The 16,289-nt window shown below is 40.4% G+C and overlaps 1 protein-coding gene across 3 annotated transcripts in view; it reads right to left on the bottom strand.

Moving 5' to 3' along the window:
* Positions 1-11,179: 11,179 nt before the first annotated feature.
* The window catches only part of rnaset2 (ribonuclease T2), a 35,523-nt gene continuing 30,413 nt past the window's right edge, over positions 11,180-16,289 (bottom strand). For 2 of the 3 annotated variants that reach the window (XM_067236001.1, XM_067236003.1), the window contains 4 exons: positions 14,965-15,078; positions 14,816-14,861; positions 14,261-14,335; positions 11,182-12,306 (listed from right to left, as the gene is read on the bottom strand). In XM_067236001.1, coding sequence (XP_067092102.1) covers positions 12,118-12,306; positions 14,261-14,335; positions 14,816-14,861; positions 14,965-15,078 — 424 coding nt within the window. In that variant the 3' untranslated portion in view covers positions 11,182-12,117. Of the gene's footprint in view, positions 12,307-14,260; positions 14,336-14,815; positions 14,862-14,964; positions 15,079-16,289 lie in introns of all 3 variants that reach the window. The other variant, XM_067236002.1, reaches the window with a different exon arrangement.

Raw genomic sequence — 16,289 nt, 5'->3', positions numbered from 1 at the left:
TACCTGGTGTATTTGTCTTGTTGATGGAACCTGTTTGAGGTGTTGTGAAACAAGTGTGTCATATAGCTCCAAGTTCTCTTCCAAAATTTGATACAGTTTAACACCATTCAAACTGTTAGAGATCTTCTCAAAGAAATCTTTACCATCCACAACATCATTCCCCCGCAGAAGCAAGGAGTCTGCAGTTCTCTTTACTGTTCCTCCAATGCCGTCGGGGGCACCTTTTCCGTGGGATGTTGGGAAATAATTCCATGTGGTCCTGCTGAAGCCCAGAGTGGGTGGTACTTCAGACATGAGGTAGAAGTTCTTCTTATTCTTATACTGCTTACTGGGGCCATCTGACCAGAAGTGCACAGTAGTAACTGATGGATATTTAGTCCGTATATCTCTAAGGACAGGATCCATGTGAGTCCAGATTGCTGCTGCATCTTGTCTCTTAGACTCTGACACTGAGCAAAATGTCCCCTTTTCACCCTTGGTGTAATACATTCCAGTATGAAGAGTTAACTGAGGTAAGTTCTGGCCAAAATGGCAAGCCTGAATTTCAGAAGCATATTTACACTTCCAGGATTCTGAAAAATCAACATGAACAATTACTGTGTTCTCACTGCATGTTTTAATCAATTCTCTGTGTGCTTCTGCCTGATTGTGAACAAGGCACACGTGTTGTTGTCTCACTTCTAAGTTTCTCCTCATACAGATGAAGCAACTCTGAAAGACTCCCACTATGCAAGTTGAGTTTCATGTTGAAGTGGATCCCACTGGCTGTTTGGTCTTTAACTCGCTCCCACTGCCTCCATTGAACACTGATTCCACTTATCTCTGGAGCCAGAACTGTATGCTTGGTTTTGCACCGTAACAGGTGCGAAGAAGGCAGGCCTCAGTTGCTGGAGTGCAACAAACTAATTGAAAACTATTCTCCAGTTTGGTTGACTTTAAAGCACCCGATGACCTCAGAACCTGAAGCATCAAGTCTGCATTCTCATGATTCTCACGACACAGACATGTACTTCTGTCGGATGCCTTAGGTGGTGTTACATAGAAGGGCCTGAGAGTACAGAAGGATGAGTAACTGAGCTTCATACTCAGGTTCTTCTTGAGAAAGTCACTATGGAGGTTCAGCATTGAGTCTGTTAAAATCATCCTTTGATGTTTTATCTTGTTCCTGGTGATGGTGTCTGTTTTATCAGTTGTCATGCGAGATGAGTTTACAATGAACTCCTTAACAGTCTGGCTTATACGTTGGAGATATGTTGCCTTCTTATGTGTCGTCTGTTTTTTGTCACTCATTAACTTATAGCTAACACCAAACTGGCGAAGCATATGAAGAAGCCGATACTTCTTTAAAACCTTGCCTGATAATGCCAGTTGTCTGTGACCTGATTTTTCAACGGCTCGTCTCTGTGCCACAGGTGTTGTATTATTCCTTCTCAGCTCTTGGCAGAGAACATTGTGGAAAAGAAGAGATCTCTTAATGTTGGGGTTCCGAAGTTGGCTTCCCGTTAGCATCCTCTCTGTTTCTGTTCGTGGAGAATCTACAATAGTTTTATCTTTTTGTTTGACATTTGACTTTTCTATTTGAGCCTTCTTTTTCCGCCATTTCTGCTTTCTTAGTTTGTGTTGCTCTTTAGTTAATTTCTTAACCTTTTCTTTCATTACTTTTATCTCCCTTGCATGTCTTTTCCTGGTTTTTCTCCTCTCCCTCTCAGCTGCAAGGGCACGCCTGCTTGAAGTAGGCTCCTCAACAGTCTGGTCCAGAGGACTTTCTGGTGGGGTGTCTATTTAACTGACAGTTTTTGTCTAGCCATGTCTGCCTACACTACAGATAAAAACAATACTTTTTATTAAAGTTATTACTTGGCATTTGGGTATATTAAGATATTTTAAGTCAATCAACATGTATACTTATATCATATTATCATGTTATGTAGTTGTTATACATTACTTAATAAGTATTTCGGAGCACTTTTCCACTCCGTCAGCTTACATGTCAACTCCGTCAGCTTACATGTCAACACCGTCAGACAAAATATCTGACAAGAGTTGACGTCTGACGGAGTTGACAAAACAACATTTTTTTTCAACTTAATCATGTCTAGTAAATGGTAGCCATTTTGATTTTCCTCAGTTGCTAGCAGCCACTAAACTAAACCAGAATACCAACTTTTATTTCAAAATTCTTGATTGAAATCATACCTACTTTGAAGACAGTGTTGACACATAAAAGCTGTGACCACAGGGATTTCAACTTGTTTGCTGAATATAAAAAAAAAGTAAAACTTACGAGACCACGTGTTAAGCTGCTGCATCCATCAACAGAAAGAAGTCAAAGGGGGTCCTCAGGGTTAAAGCTGACCAAAATATGCCTGATTTATTTCTTTCATAGCTTTCATAATACAGTGCCGGTATTTTATAAAATGACTATGAAATAATATAAATAAATACAAAACAAAGGGTCTAAACATACACAAGTCTTTCATATCCAACTTATAAAGCCTTTTTAAATGAAATAATGTATTGTTTTTTAAGGCAAATTGCAACATTTTGATGGGGGACATGTTTTGTCCCTTATTTCAAGAATCAGTGTAATACATGCTACTTTTATTTGACGGGGAAGTAAAATAGCATATATTGTTAAAAGATTGGAGCCATTGATAGGCGAAATTCATATCTCAAGGAAAATAATCTAAATCATGAAAAACTACAATAAGATAACAAGCCTTTAACTTTCAGTATCAAATAAAGGACATTTTTCTGATAGGAATATATGACATTTTTGAAATTGTTTCATGAATTATGTTTTAAATGGTGTGTATCTTGTCCGTTACGGGGTGGTAAAAAAACCAACTGCCGGATCGTAATAAAATACATAAAAGTTTTAGGGATTTAATACCTGAGGTGGGAAAACATGTTTTTTTGGAGGTCTACTATGTCTTTCATAATGTGAGTGTCTTAAAAAACAGTTTTTCCTTGGAAAATAATTGAGGATTACAAAGTGTAAAAGGCACCCATCTCGTAGAATGACCCATTGGGCAATCCGGTGCAAAACGGTCCTAACCTGTTTGACGCCTTAAGTTTTTCTCTTCTACCGATATTTCCAAGCATTTAGCCTACTCATATTGCATTAATTCATTAAGAACCCCCTTTGAAACAAGCTATTGTAACACCATTGTCACCGGCAGTATTTCAGATGGAATCGCAATTCATACAGTACCATCTGCTGACTGAAAATATGCCCCCCAAAACGTACATAAGCTTGACATTTAGTTAGGGGGACATGGCTAATTCAAAAAAGGTTTGTTGGAAGCGATCATTGTCAGTAACAATGCCAAATTTGGTCTTAGTCTAGAGCCCTGCGTGGAGATGCTGACCCCGGTAAAATTGTGCTACGAACAAGCTAGCCTAGCTGCTGTTGCTAGCCAAACTTCACTGAGCAGCACTTGTGGTAGGTCCGTGTACCTTGTGGCCATTGGTTTTTCTAATTTGCAACCCGTGTTGACAAACGCAAAATAGGGCCGTAATATCGTTTTGTCACTTTAGTAAATCGAAAACACAAGTATAACGGCTTGTTTTTGGTTGTTTCGTTTTTTTGGAATAATGAAATAACCATATAACACAAATGGTATAACGAGCCATTAATCGTTGTTTTGATTATTCCATATCCTTTATGCTGATATCTGCAAAAGATGAAAAATAGGCTCGTAATATCGATTTGTCCATTTCGGAAGTCAGAACCAGATGATGGGGAAATGCGTGGTATCCATTGTTTTGTTTTATTTTGGAATAACGGAATAACCATATAACACAAATGGTATTACGAGCCATTTACTCGTTTGTTTGATTATTCCATATCCTTTATGCTGGTATCTGCAAAAAATCAAAAATAGCCTCGTAATAAATATCGTTTTGTCCATTTTGGATGTCAGAACCAGATTATGGGGAAAGGCTTGGTTTCCGTTGTTTTGTTTCATTTTGGAATTACGGAATATCCATAAAACACAAACGGTATAACGAGCCATTTACTCATTTGTTTGATCGGCCGTATTATGCATACTGGCACAAGTGAAAAAGAGAGAGGGGGGGAAATGTGAAACTATTGGGGGTGTTATTACTTGCGAACACCAGAGGGCAGCAACGACTAGCTTTAAAAAAAAAAATTCCTGTGATCTGCAGGCCTACAATCTTGACGACATGGCAGCAGGTTCTTTAGTAGAAGACACACACACCAAACTGAAGGCACATGTTGACCGCGTTTGCTAGTTGCTACTTAGTTAATAAATCTTTGATGAACCCAAGTTTCTTTAATATATATTAAGTTTCTTTAATATATATTAGAAACATTACAAGACGGGGCTCCAGTGTGTGTTCAAACAAGGCCAAAAGTGCCAGACGGTATCAATCACACCCGTGCAAGTAACACTCCACGCCCCAACCCTCCCTCCCCCCACCTAAATGACGCTTTCAGTTCTGTTGTACGTCTTAATGAAGTGCATTGAGGCAATCATAGTAAGAAAGTTGAGGTCATGTGGGATACCTTTGCAGTTTACATAGACACACAACTGACAGAGGCACTGTTGTGGATACTTTTTTCAAAGTTCTGATCATATTCCAAATTCAACTTCTTCAAAGTCCAAAAACAGCACGGAGCAGCAACGAGAGGGTTCCCAGGAAAATCTGATTTCCCTTTTGTCTGTGCTTCACCTTTTATATCCAACAAATTGCACCCCTGAACTTTTAAAACAGATCTATTGGCCTACTACAATTGTAAATATCCTATGACTTCTGCTCCAATTGGGCCTTGATGCAATGCCATCGAATAGTTTCTGCTGTTTCTGCCACGTTTTTGGGGACTAACCAGGGACCAAACCAGTAACTTGTGCCCAGTTCCTCTATTCTGCCCTACTACATGTGTTTTCCTACACCAGTTGCAATCAACCCTTGGTTATAGCCCTTCACCATTGCATGGTGCCATTCATTCTTCACAGGTCACACCCATCAAGTCAAAGTGAAAAGTAACTGGTCCAACTCCAACAAGGCCAAAAGTGCCAGACGGTATCAGTTGAAAAAGACAATCACACCCGTGCAAGAAACCCTCCCCAACACTCCCTCCCCCCACCTAAATTACTGCTTTCAGCTCCGTTGTACGTTTTAATGAAGTGCATTGAGGCAATCATAGTGAGCAAGTTGAGGTCATGTAGGCTACCTTTGCAGTTTACATAGACACACAACTGACACTGTTGTGGATACTTTTCTGTTCTGATCATATTCTATGTCCAAATTCAACTTTTAAAAAATCCAAAAACAGCTTAATGAAGAACTTTAATTAAGTGCATCGAGGCAATCATTGAGCAAATCGTCCCTTTTTATTTATAAAAAAACATAATATTATTTTCTCATGTAACTTTTATTCAGTTTGGATTAAATGTAGAGTTAACTTGAACAATTTCTGTTCTGCTTGTGGCGATTTGTATATCAGCCTACACTTCTGTGCTTAAAGTTAGTATACTAGCTTTAGGGGGGGGGGGGGGGGGCAGCAGTTACATTGAGGCCAGAGGTTCTGTTAGAGGGGCCAGTTACATTAAACATTATTGTTGTCATATAGTTTTCTTCACTGCAGTGCAGGCATTAACAGGCAAAAGCAGTGGCACCCCCAGAAATGTTTTTTAGGAGTGGCCAGATGGGGCCACTGAAATCCTGGGGTGGCTTTCCAAAATCACAAGCCATAACTGAATTTCAGCAATTGTATTATGCTGTTGTAGTATTTAGGTTAGTTGAAAACAGCAGCGGACTTTGGAAGGGTGACAGGATCTGAGTGTGGAGATACGTGGATTTATATGCCGGAATGTTTTATATACAGTACACAGTCATCTTTTGTGCAGGATACAGAGAGAATAGAATATAGAGACTTGTTTAAACAATTGGAAAGCGTGAGAAGGTAAAGAAGTGAGTGGAGAAAAGAGAAGCAGAAAAGTGCAACACCCTCCCATTACCATTATATCTAATTCACTCTCCTGAGTCTCATCTGTGTTGTATGTCTGCAAACTGCTATAGTATGGGCCTACACAAAAGTTATTAAGTCATTGGACTTGTGTGGGAGGGTTTGACAAGTGTGATGACTGTCTTCCTCCACAGATACCATGGGCTTGGACATGGAGTTGGACCAGTTACTTTTCACTTTGACTTGATGGGTGTGACCTGTGAAGAATGAATGGCACCATGCAATGGTGAAGGGCTATAACCAAGGGTTGATTGCAACTGGTGTTGGAAAACACATGTAGTAGGGCAGAATAGAGGAACTGGGCACAAGTTACTGCTTTGGTCCCTGGTTAGTCCCCAAAAACGTGGCAGAAACAGCAGAAACTATTCGACGGCATTGCATCAAGGCCCAATTGGAGCAGAAGTCATAGGATATTTACAATTGTAGTAGGCCAATAGATCTGTTTTAAAAGTTCAGGGGTGTAATTTGTTGGATATAAAAGGTGAAGCACAGACAAAAGGGAAATCAGATTTTCCTGGGAACCCTCTCGTTGCTGCTCCGTGCTGTTTTTGGACTTTGAAGAAGTTGAATTTGGAATATGATCAGAACTTTGAAAAAAGTATCCACAACAGTGCCTCTGTCAGTTGTGTGTCTATGTAAACTGCAAAGGTATCCCACATGACCTCAACTTTCTTACTATGATTGCCTCAATGCACTTCATTAAGACGTACAACAGAGCTGAAAGCGTAATTTAGGTGGGGGGAGGGAGGGTTGGGGCGTGGAGTGTTACTTGCACGGGTTGCACGATCTCTCAATCACCCTGGGATCTGCGACGGTGACCCCTTCATCCTCTGCCAGGAACCTTGGGGTTACCATGGACGACGAGCTCTCCCTCACGGCCCACATTGCTGCGGTCTCCCGGTCGTGTAGATTCACCCTCTACAACATCCGGAAGATCAGGAGATACCTGTCTGAGCACTCCACCCAGCTGCTAGTCCAAGCACTCGTCCTCTCCAAGTTGGACTATTGCAACTCTCTGCTCGCTGGTCTCCCAGCATGTGCAACCCGCCCTCTTCAGAGGATTCAGAACGCGGCGGCCCGCCTGGTCTACAATCTACCCAGACGCTCCCATGTTACCCCGCTCCTCATCTCTCTCCACTGGCTACCTATCATGGCCCGTATCAGATTCAAGACCCTGGTATTGACCTTCCGAGCAGTGAACGGGACTGCACCCGTCTACATCAAGTCTCTCCTGCAGCCTTACACCCCCACCCGTCACCTAAGGTCTTCTTCAGACAACCGCCTGGTGGTCCCACCGCTCAAGACCGGCCGGTCCCAACACAAGCTCTTCTCCTGTCTGGCCCCCCAGTGGTGGAATCAACTCCCCACCTCCATCAGAGACACTGACTGTCTCTCCACCTTCAAGAAAAGGCTCAAGACGCACTTGTTCCGGGAGTACAACGGTACTTAGGAACGGTTCGTTTGACCCGATGTTAGTTTCCTCAAGGATCACAATGACTCTTGCTTAGAGACTTGTTGCTCTTGTGGTTAGTGGTAACTGATTTAAAAATGTTGTTCTCGCTGTGATATATTGTTTTATTACTGTTGCTTGCTTTTTTTTTCCACAGGTACACTTGCACTTATAGCTGTTCATGTTGTTTAATTGTAACTTGTTTAACTACATGCTCTTAAGGTTCTTCCCTTTGGCACTTACTTTGGTTGATCACAATGTGTGCTTCATGTTTTGGCTACTCGCGATGTTTTTTGGCTATCTTGTTGTTATGATCAGTGACCTATGCACTTTGTAAAGCTCTCTCTTGGAAGTCGCTTTGGATAAAAGCGTCTGCTAAATGAATAAATGTAAATGTAAATGTGTGATTGATACCGTCTGGCACTTTTGGCCTTGTTTGAACACACACTGGAGCCCCGTCATGTAATGTTTCTAATATATATTAAAGAAACTTAATATATATTAAAGAAACTTGGGTTCATCAAAGATTTATTAACTAAGTAGCAACTAGCAAACGCGGTCAACATGTGCCTTCAGTTTGGTGTGTGTGTCTTCTACTAAAGAACCTGCTGCCATGTCTTCAAGATTGTAGGCCTGCAGATCACAGGATTTTTTTTTTTTAAAGCTAATCGTTGCTGCCCTCTGGTGTTCGCAAGTAATAACACCCCCAATAGTTTCACATTTTTCCCCCTCTCTCTCTTTTTCACTTGTGCCAGTATGCATAATACGGCCGATCAAACAAATGAGTAAATGGCTCGTTATACCGTTTGTGTTTTAAGGATATTCCGTAATTCCAAAATGAAACAAAACAACGGAAACCAAGCCTTTCCCCATAATCTGGTTCTGACATCCAAAATGGACAAAACGATATTACGAGGCTATTTTTCATCTTTTGCAGATACCAGCATAAAGGATATGGAATAATCAAACAAACGAGTAAATGCCTCGTAATACCATTTGTGTTATATGGTTATTCCGTTATTCCAAAATAAAACAAAACAACGGATACCACGCATTTCCCCATCATCTGGTTCTGACTTCCGAAATGGACAAATCGATACTACGAGCCTATTTTTCATCTTTTGCAGACATCAGCATAAAGGATATGGAATAATCAAAACAACGATTAATGGCTCGTTATACCATTTGTGTTATATGGTTATTTCATTATTCCAAAAAAAACGAAACAACCAAAACAAGCCGTTATACTTAAATGTGTGTTTGATTTACTAAAGTGACAAAACGATATTACGGCCCTATTTTACGTTTGACAACACGGGTTGCAAATTAGAAAAACCAATGGCCACAAGGTACACGGACCTTTTTTGTTCCTCATGTGAAATGAGGCATAAGTAATGAATTTCAGAATTTTGGGACAAATGGGTTGGGGCGTGGCCTGTAGCGCCACCTTCTGTCTAAAGTGGCCGATGTTTGGTATGGTAGTTACTAATGTGCTGCAATTTCAACATGCCAAATTTCACAACTGTTTACATTACTGGTCTAGGGATGCCATTGACTCCCATTAAACTAGAATAAGAATTATAATACTTACAATAACAATAGGTTTCCTCTTGGCAGAGGAACCCTAATAATAAGAATACTAACAAAAACAATATATATGAGAGAGAACAAAGGTTGTGCCCTTGTCAAAGTAAGGGTGAAATCCCCACCAGTCAAGTGTGAATTAGTGCAGCTATTAAGCAGAATAAAAAAAGGTTTTGATGTACCCGCCAAGACAGCACCGGCCCCCCCTACATTGGAAAATAAAGTCTGAACCAGAGAAGAGAAACTCTGTACAAGAACACCCTGTCCCCCTGTCGTTTTCAACTTGCAACACAACTTCCAGTCCAGCATTATGCACTTTAACCTTTCCATACCTCCACCATTCTCCTTGACCCCTGCTCCCCAGAGTTTCTGCTGTTTGAGAACATGATGCACCACTTCAGCTACAATCTGTTCTATTTAGTAGAATCTAATAACATCTGTTGATGTAATGTCTTTGTTAAATCAGTTTAATCAGCATTGTTGCAAGTTCAGTTTTTTCCCATGTAACAGTAAATGGAGGGAGGGAATTTTATATTAATATAACTTTACAAATATTGTATACTTGACTATTTTACACAAGACTACTAATCATTTCAAACAAGAGGACAGGATCACATCCACCACAAAGGTGACCATTGACAGTTTGAGCTGACAATTCACGTGCACATTTTTTATTAAATAATACTTTTTACGTCAGGAATATTTTGTATCCAGTCAACACTGACTTCAAGATCATAGATTAAATACTATTTCCTGAGATTAGCGATTTCTTTATTTTTATTTTTTAACTTTCTTTAAAAGGTAAAGGGTGTGGAAGCGGCCCACGGCCCACATTGCTGCGGTCTCCCGGTCGTGTAGATTCACCCTCTACAACATCCGGAAGATCAGGAGATACCTGTCTGAGCACTCCACCCAGCTGCTAGTCCAAGCACTCGTCCTCTCCAAGTTGGACTATTGCAACTCTCTGCTCGCTGGTCTCCCAGCATGTGCAACCCGCCCTCTTCAGAGGATTCAGAACGCGGCGGCCCGCCTGGTCTACAATCTACCCAGACGCTCCCATGTTACCCCGCTCCTCATCTCTCTCCACTGGCTACCTATCATGGCCCGTATCAGATTCAAGACCCTGGTATTGACCTTCCGAGCAGTGAACGGGACTGCACCCGTCTACATCAAGTCTCTCCTGCAGCCTTACACCCCCACCCGCCACCTACGGTCTTCTTCAGACAACCGCCTGGTGGTCCCACCGCTCAAGACCGCCCGGTCCCAACACAAGCTCTTCTCCTGTCTGGCCCCCCAGTGGTGGAATCAACTCCCCACCTCCATCAGAGACACTGACTGTCTCTCCACCTTCAAGAAAAGGCTCAAGACGCACTTGTTCCGGGAGTACAACGGTACTTAGGAACGGTTCGCTTGACCCGATGTTAGTTTCCTCAAGGATCACAATGACTCTTGCTTAGAGACTTGTTGCTCTTGTGGTTAGTGGTAACTGATTTAAATTTTTGGTTCTCACTGTGATATATTGTTTTATTACTGTTGCTTGCTTTTTCCCACAGGTACACTTGCACTTATAGCTGTTCATGTTGTTTGGTTGTGACTTGTTTAACTACATGCTCTTATGGTTCTTCCCTTTGGCACTTACTTTGGTTGTTCACAATGTGTGCTTCATGTTTTGGCTACTCGCAATGTTTTTTGGCTATCTTGTTGTTATGATCAGTGACCTATGCACTTTGTAAAGCTCTCTCTTGGAAGTCGCTTTGGATAAAAGCGTCTGCTAAATGAATAAATGTAAATGTAAATGTAAGTAGGCCTGACATTATTAGAGTAATCTGGTGATAGTTTGAGGTTTTACATACATAGAAATATTATGAAACACAATTTTCCTAACTTTGAACGGGTAGTTTCACCCGGTCCCTAATGCAATGCTACAAAGTAGCGTTTTCCGAATGTGAGACGAATGTCGAATATGAAACTAACTTCACCACATTCATAAAGGCGTTGGTTGGCGCCGAAAATGGCTGCCTAGGTAGGCTCTCCTGCCAAAATAAATTCCTTGTCTGTGCAAACTTTCATGGCGAATAAAAACCCATTCTGATTCTGATCTGTTAGCAACAGATCAGAATCAGTAGTTGCAACACCGATGTCCATATGGTTGTGGGTGGAGTTAATATTTCAAAGGAATTCTCACTATATAGGGGTAGCGTACCACCATTCAAATATGTGTATCTCTTTCAAATGTGTATCTTTTTCAAATAATTTTACACTGCCCCCTCCAAAGTTTATGGTCTGCACTTTCATGATCTGTAAAAAAGAATTAAATGACCATGAACTAGGCCTATATGCGGACCAGAATACCAGCACCTTTCACAAATGTCACAGCTGCCCCAATAAAATGTACATCAAAAGGAGTACCATAGTTATCGGTATTGGCTACTACGGTACAATATCCAGAGCATCTTCCAAAGACCCTTAAGTATTGACATTTCCATCTGCCCACTAAGAAAAAGCAGACTTGAGAGCATTAATCCTGGAAAACCATTTCTTCAACAGGGATCCATATAAATTATTTCTTTGTCTTTAAAAAAGAACTTTATTATTGGACAATTAAGTCAACCACACAGATCGAGTATAACATAGAGTCTGCCTGTGGTAGGCCCTGCCTTAAAGGTGTGCTTCCTTCTAGTGGCTAAACATGATTGAACATTCATAATACACCAATCAACTCATAATAGCAGTAGGGTCTAGACACACAATATATCTTAAAAATGAATAATCTTAAAATAAAAGTGTACTATTAAAGACAAAATCCCCAGACAGAAATCAAAATCAACAAATGTGTCACATCATAATTATCTTTTCATGTATGACTGAACTAATGACATAAACTGTTAAACTAGTGTTGCCGGTAATTAGAATAATGTAGCAGTAAGTCAATATAAATCAAACTGTAGTTGGTTGTACAAAGTACAAAGTTCTCTTCAGACTCAGCTGATTACTGGGTCATGACAGTGTTACTCGGAAAACCCTTTCACCAAGCATAGACAAGGCACTTTACCTAATTGCAAAGATGTCTGATCTGACTACCATGTTAGACATCAGTTCTGCCCTTCAGTGGTGGATAGTACACTGGCATTGTACGATCACATACACTGAAGCCTGCAGCCTTAGGGCTGTTACCCAAAATTGCCATGTCAACCTCCATTTTTTCACAGTTCTCCAGCTGGAACTCTGGGTTAAAGCAGATCTCAATCTGTCCTAGGACCTGGGTCTGGCTGCCCTGTGAGAGACGAAAAAAACACATGTTCAGAGTATAAAATTCAGTGTGTTATATGATCAACTAGAGAGGGTACAATTTCTGGGGAAATTGTGGGGTGTGCTTGTGTCGGTTGCAGATGGGTCTTTTTTTAACAGAAATTTTACAACTTATATTTCTGTATATTTTATATAAATATGCATACTTATTATTTATGAAGATTGCATAGATTTAAAAGCCTACATTTGTTGCTGCTCATTTACAATTAGCAGCCTCACATAGTTGAAAGTTCCATCAAAACTAATAAATTGGGCAATCCTGTGTAAAAATTGTCCTAACCTCTATGACTTAAACGCCCTTTAAGTTTTCCCATTCTAGTGATATATTCAAGCATTTAGCCTGCTCATATTGCATTCATTCATTAATAAAGAACCCCCTTTGAAACATGCTTATTCTAACAACGTTGTCACCGGCAGTATCTCAAATGGAGTCGCGATTTATTTGCATTTACATTGTAAGTACAGGGACATTCCCCAGAGGCAAGTAGGGTGAAGTGCCTTGCCCAAGGACACAACGTCAATTGGCATGACCGGGAATCGAACTGGCAACCTTCGGATTACTAGCCCGATTCCCTCACCGCTCAGCCACCTGACTCCTTTCAAACAGTATCATCTGCTTACCAAAAATATGACGCCAAAAAACGTAAATAATTATGCTTGACATGTATTTAGGGGAAAATGGCTCATTCAAAACAAGTTAACTGTAAGCGTTCATTGTCAGTAAGATTAGAACTCAAAATGCGACAATTTGGTTGCAGTCTAGAGCCCTGCGTGGCAAAGCCAGATGTTCTCCGTTTTGCTCCTAGATTCAGATTCAGATCTAGATTCCCCGTTAAATTGTACTATGAGCTAGCTAACTACTAGACTACTGCTGTGTGGGAATCGCAGGAGCTAACCAGTCGAAGGGCGTACAAAAATAGTGTTGATATCACAGCCTGGAAACATAACTATCTACATGTTTGGCACCAACTGTGTTGGTCCTAAACTGTGCGATTCTGTACAGCGACGCACCACACTAGCTTGAGTTTAAAAACATTGTTTAATGTGACCTTACTTACTGTACATGCAAGTCTTAAATTGCTTAAATGTATGAAGCGCTAGTCGATCAGTCCTCCTACACCACGGCACGATACTTGCTGAGCAACAGCGCACAGGAATACACTACAGTAACTAACAACGCTAAATACGTATTTAGTAGAGGAGACCTTCATGAACAGATTGACAAAGTTTAGGCTGTGGCATTGAAGTTCAGGTTTGTAGTCAGATAGTTTCACTCACCAATTGAAAAACAAATCTGGGACTTTTGATTTAAGTAAGGGGAGGGCCAAAAAATTCTGTCTCCTTTTATTTGGCTTCCTAAAGTTTAGGTTAAACCACGGTGGAATGATTTTTATTGATCATTTCTTTGTCAGTCGGCAAACGTACAAAATCAGCAGGGGATTAAAAAAAAATCCCTCACTGTAGGCCTCTCGTTAATCCAATATTTTACAGTAGGTTGCTTTTAAATGCTTAGTGTTTTGTAATGTGTATATACTCTTAATGCACATATTTGCCTACCATTCATTTTAAAGTGTATTTATTTTATTTATTCACTTTTTCTTGTTTTTTGTTTTTATAACATGCCATGTTTTCTATGATGTATTATTCATTCATGCCATGTGTGTGCTTTGTAATATGTTGGCATCTCATATTCTCCAGTCGAGTGCTCAATCGTCTCATTTCAGAGAGGTCAGGGAAGAAAAATGTAAAATTTTTCTATATTGGCCCAAATGGGAGATCTGTTTTTTTGCTTCCCTCTGGAAAATTTGTGTCAAACATAAGTGTTTGTATCCCCCCCTTTCCCCTCTGTGAAGCACATTGTGTTGCCTTCTGGTATGAAATGCACTATATAAATAAAGTTTGATTTGATTAAATTGTACCTTCCCAGGCTGAACACACTGGATCTTTGGTTGCACTTGGTAGAACTTCAATATGGCTCCCTCAATGTCATCAAACTACAAACAGAAACAAACAGATACAAGCATGGCAAACTAATTATAGCCAATTCCAAACCAATTATAGCAACATTAAATGTATTCCTCAAAAGCATTATGCTATATATATAGTCTGTGAGCACTCCGTTTATTTTTATTTTATTTTTTATTTTTACCATTTTAACACTCTTCCCTCAACATTCATTGACTTGAAACATAATGAAGTAACTTCACACCACACTACTACACCTTTAGAGTAAAGTTGTGCCAAAACATAATCACAATTTAAGCCAGTGTTCTGTATAGAATGGGGTGTCAGTTTTGAGAAAAGGATTCTACCCTGCCCTGCAAATGGTGCTGAACCTTAAGTGTTCATGTATAATGAGTCCACACTTGTCCACCTCAGCTGCTCATTCGGCCTGGAAGAATGTCTTATAATGTGGTATGTAAGAAACGTACAATTGTTAAGTAGTTAGGGTAAAAAAAAAGAAAGGTAATTACCAAGTAGTATTCCTCAGAGGGAACAATATTGAATTTTCTCAGAACTCTGAAACATAATTACATCTGATGAGTAACGGTCTAACTAATGAGTAACCAAATGGCAGAGCCTCTGGTGTGTTATCAGGTTAGACGTACACCACATGTCTCACCCATCTAGGCCCAGCTTGTGGTAGAGCTCCAGAGCTTTGCTGAAATACTTGTGCTGACTGTTCAGGGACTGTGCCCTGGCCGCACACGTTCCATGCTTGTTCCACTCATACTTCCTTTGAAAAAGCACACAACATCTTTAAGACCTAATAATTATAATGTGTTTCTATAGGAGACACTTTATCCAAAGCGACTTACAGTACAGGGGGATTTGAACCTGCGACCTCTTGATCTGCAGTCAGATGCACTACTACCACTGCAGGGCTTGAAATGAACCTTTTACTTGGTGGCACTGGTCTTCCCAACTTAAAAAAGTTAGGAGCACCAGCAAAAATTTAGGACCACCCACTGAATATTAAGGAGCACAACAACAAAAATTGTTATATTGTTATGTTAGCTCCTTGTCACGTGACAACGGAGTACAGTGACAAGGAATGACTGACGGCTAATATTAACCAAACAAGCTGTGTTCGACATCGGCTGCATGAAACGACCGGCGAGAGTTGCCGCTTGCAGTCGGGGGAGGTGTTAAAAACGGCTCAGGCGCTGTTTGCTTACTTTATCACTGAGAACTACATGGTCGCAAATTTAATTGTTAAATTGTCTTATTAGAACAGAAATGTGTCATTTTATATATTGGGCTATATTAAACTCTCTAATCTGCAGATTGATAATACAACCAGAACTCAACTAAACTTTGTCTTTCCGTTAGTGAAGAGGCAGACCAAAACACTTTCTTCAACTTAAGTAGGCTATTGCAGTCTGTCAATAAAGGCAAATAGTTAATTCAATTGTACTGTTTGGTCCTGATTTGAGCATTGGCGAAACTGAAAGTGTCAAAATAAATACAAAACAAGCGTTAAAGTTGTCATGTGCGAGTCTGGCCAATCATGAAATAGCTGTGTTGTCATTAGAACCCGTGCAGTTGCTCTTGAGAAAATGCGCTCGGCTACACAGTCGGCAGTTCTTGAATCGATCTCACGGTACTTTCATGGCATACAGTGACTTAATAGGCCATAAGGTGAACCCTGTTATCATTTCAACCCGCTCCACAGTCTGGCATCTACACAATCTTTACCTCATAAAAAAGAACGAGTCGTGCTAAGCTACCAAAAAAAACGTTTGTCGCTGTCGATTGTCGATGCGTCTATGTTTTATGCAGAACTAGTTTCTTTAGAGCATAATAGGATTTTGGTGGCAATGTTCGACACGTGATCGTTCTACACCAATAAGGTAGCTGCTTTTTGTCAACATGGATGGATATGGTTGTCAAATAGTGGATGGGACCTTGCACGTCACAGTGTTTCCTCTGTTTATTTTGCCGTGG

This window comes from Osmerus mordax, chromosome 5 (genome assembly GCF_038355195.1).
Source record: "Osmerus mordax isolate fOsmMor3 chromosome 5, fOsmMor3.pri, whole genome shotgun sequence".
Classification (NCBI taxonomy): domain Eukaryota; kingdom Metazoa; phylum Chordata; class Actinopteri; order Osmeriformes; family Osmeridae; genus Osmerus; species Osmerus mordax.
Note: the sequence above shows the minus strand (reverse complement) of the source record. Positions and strands in the feature narration are given on the sequence as shown.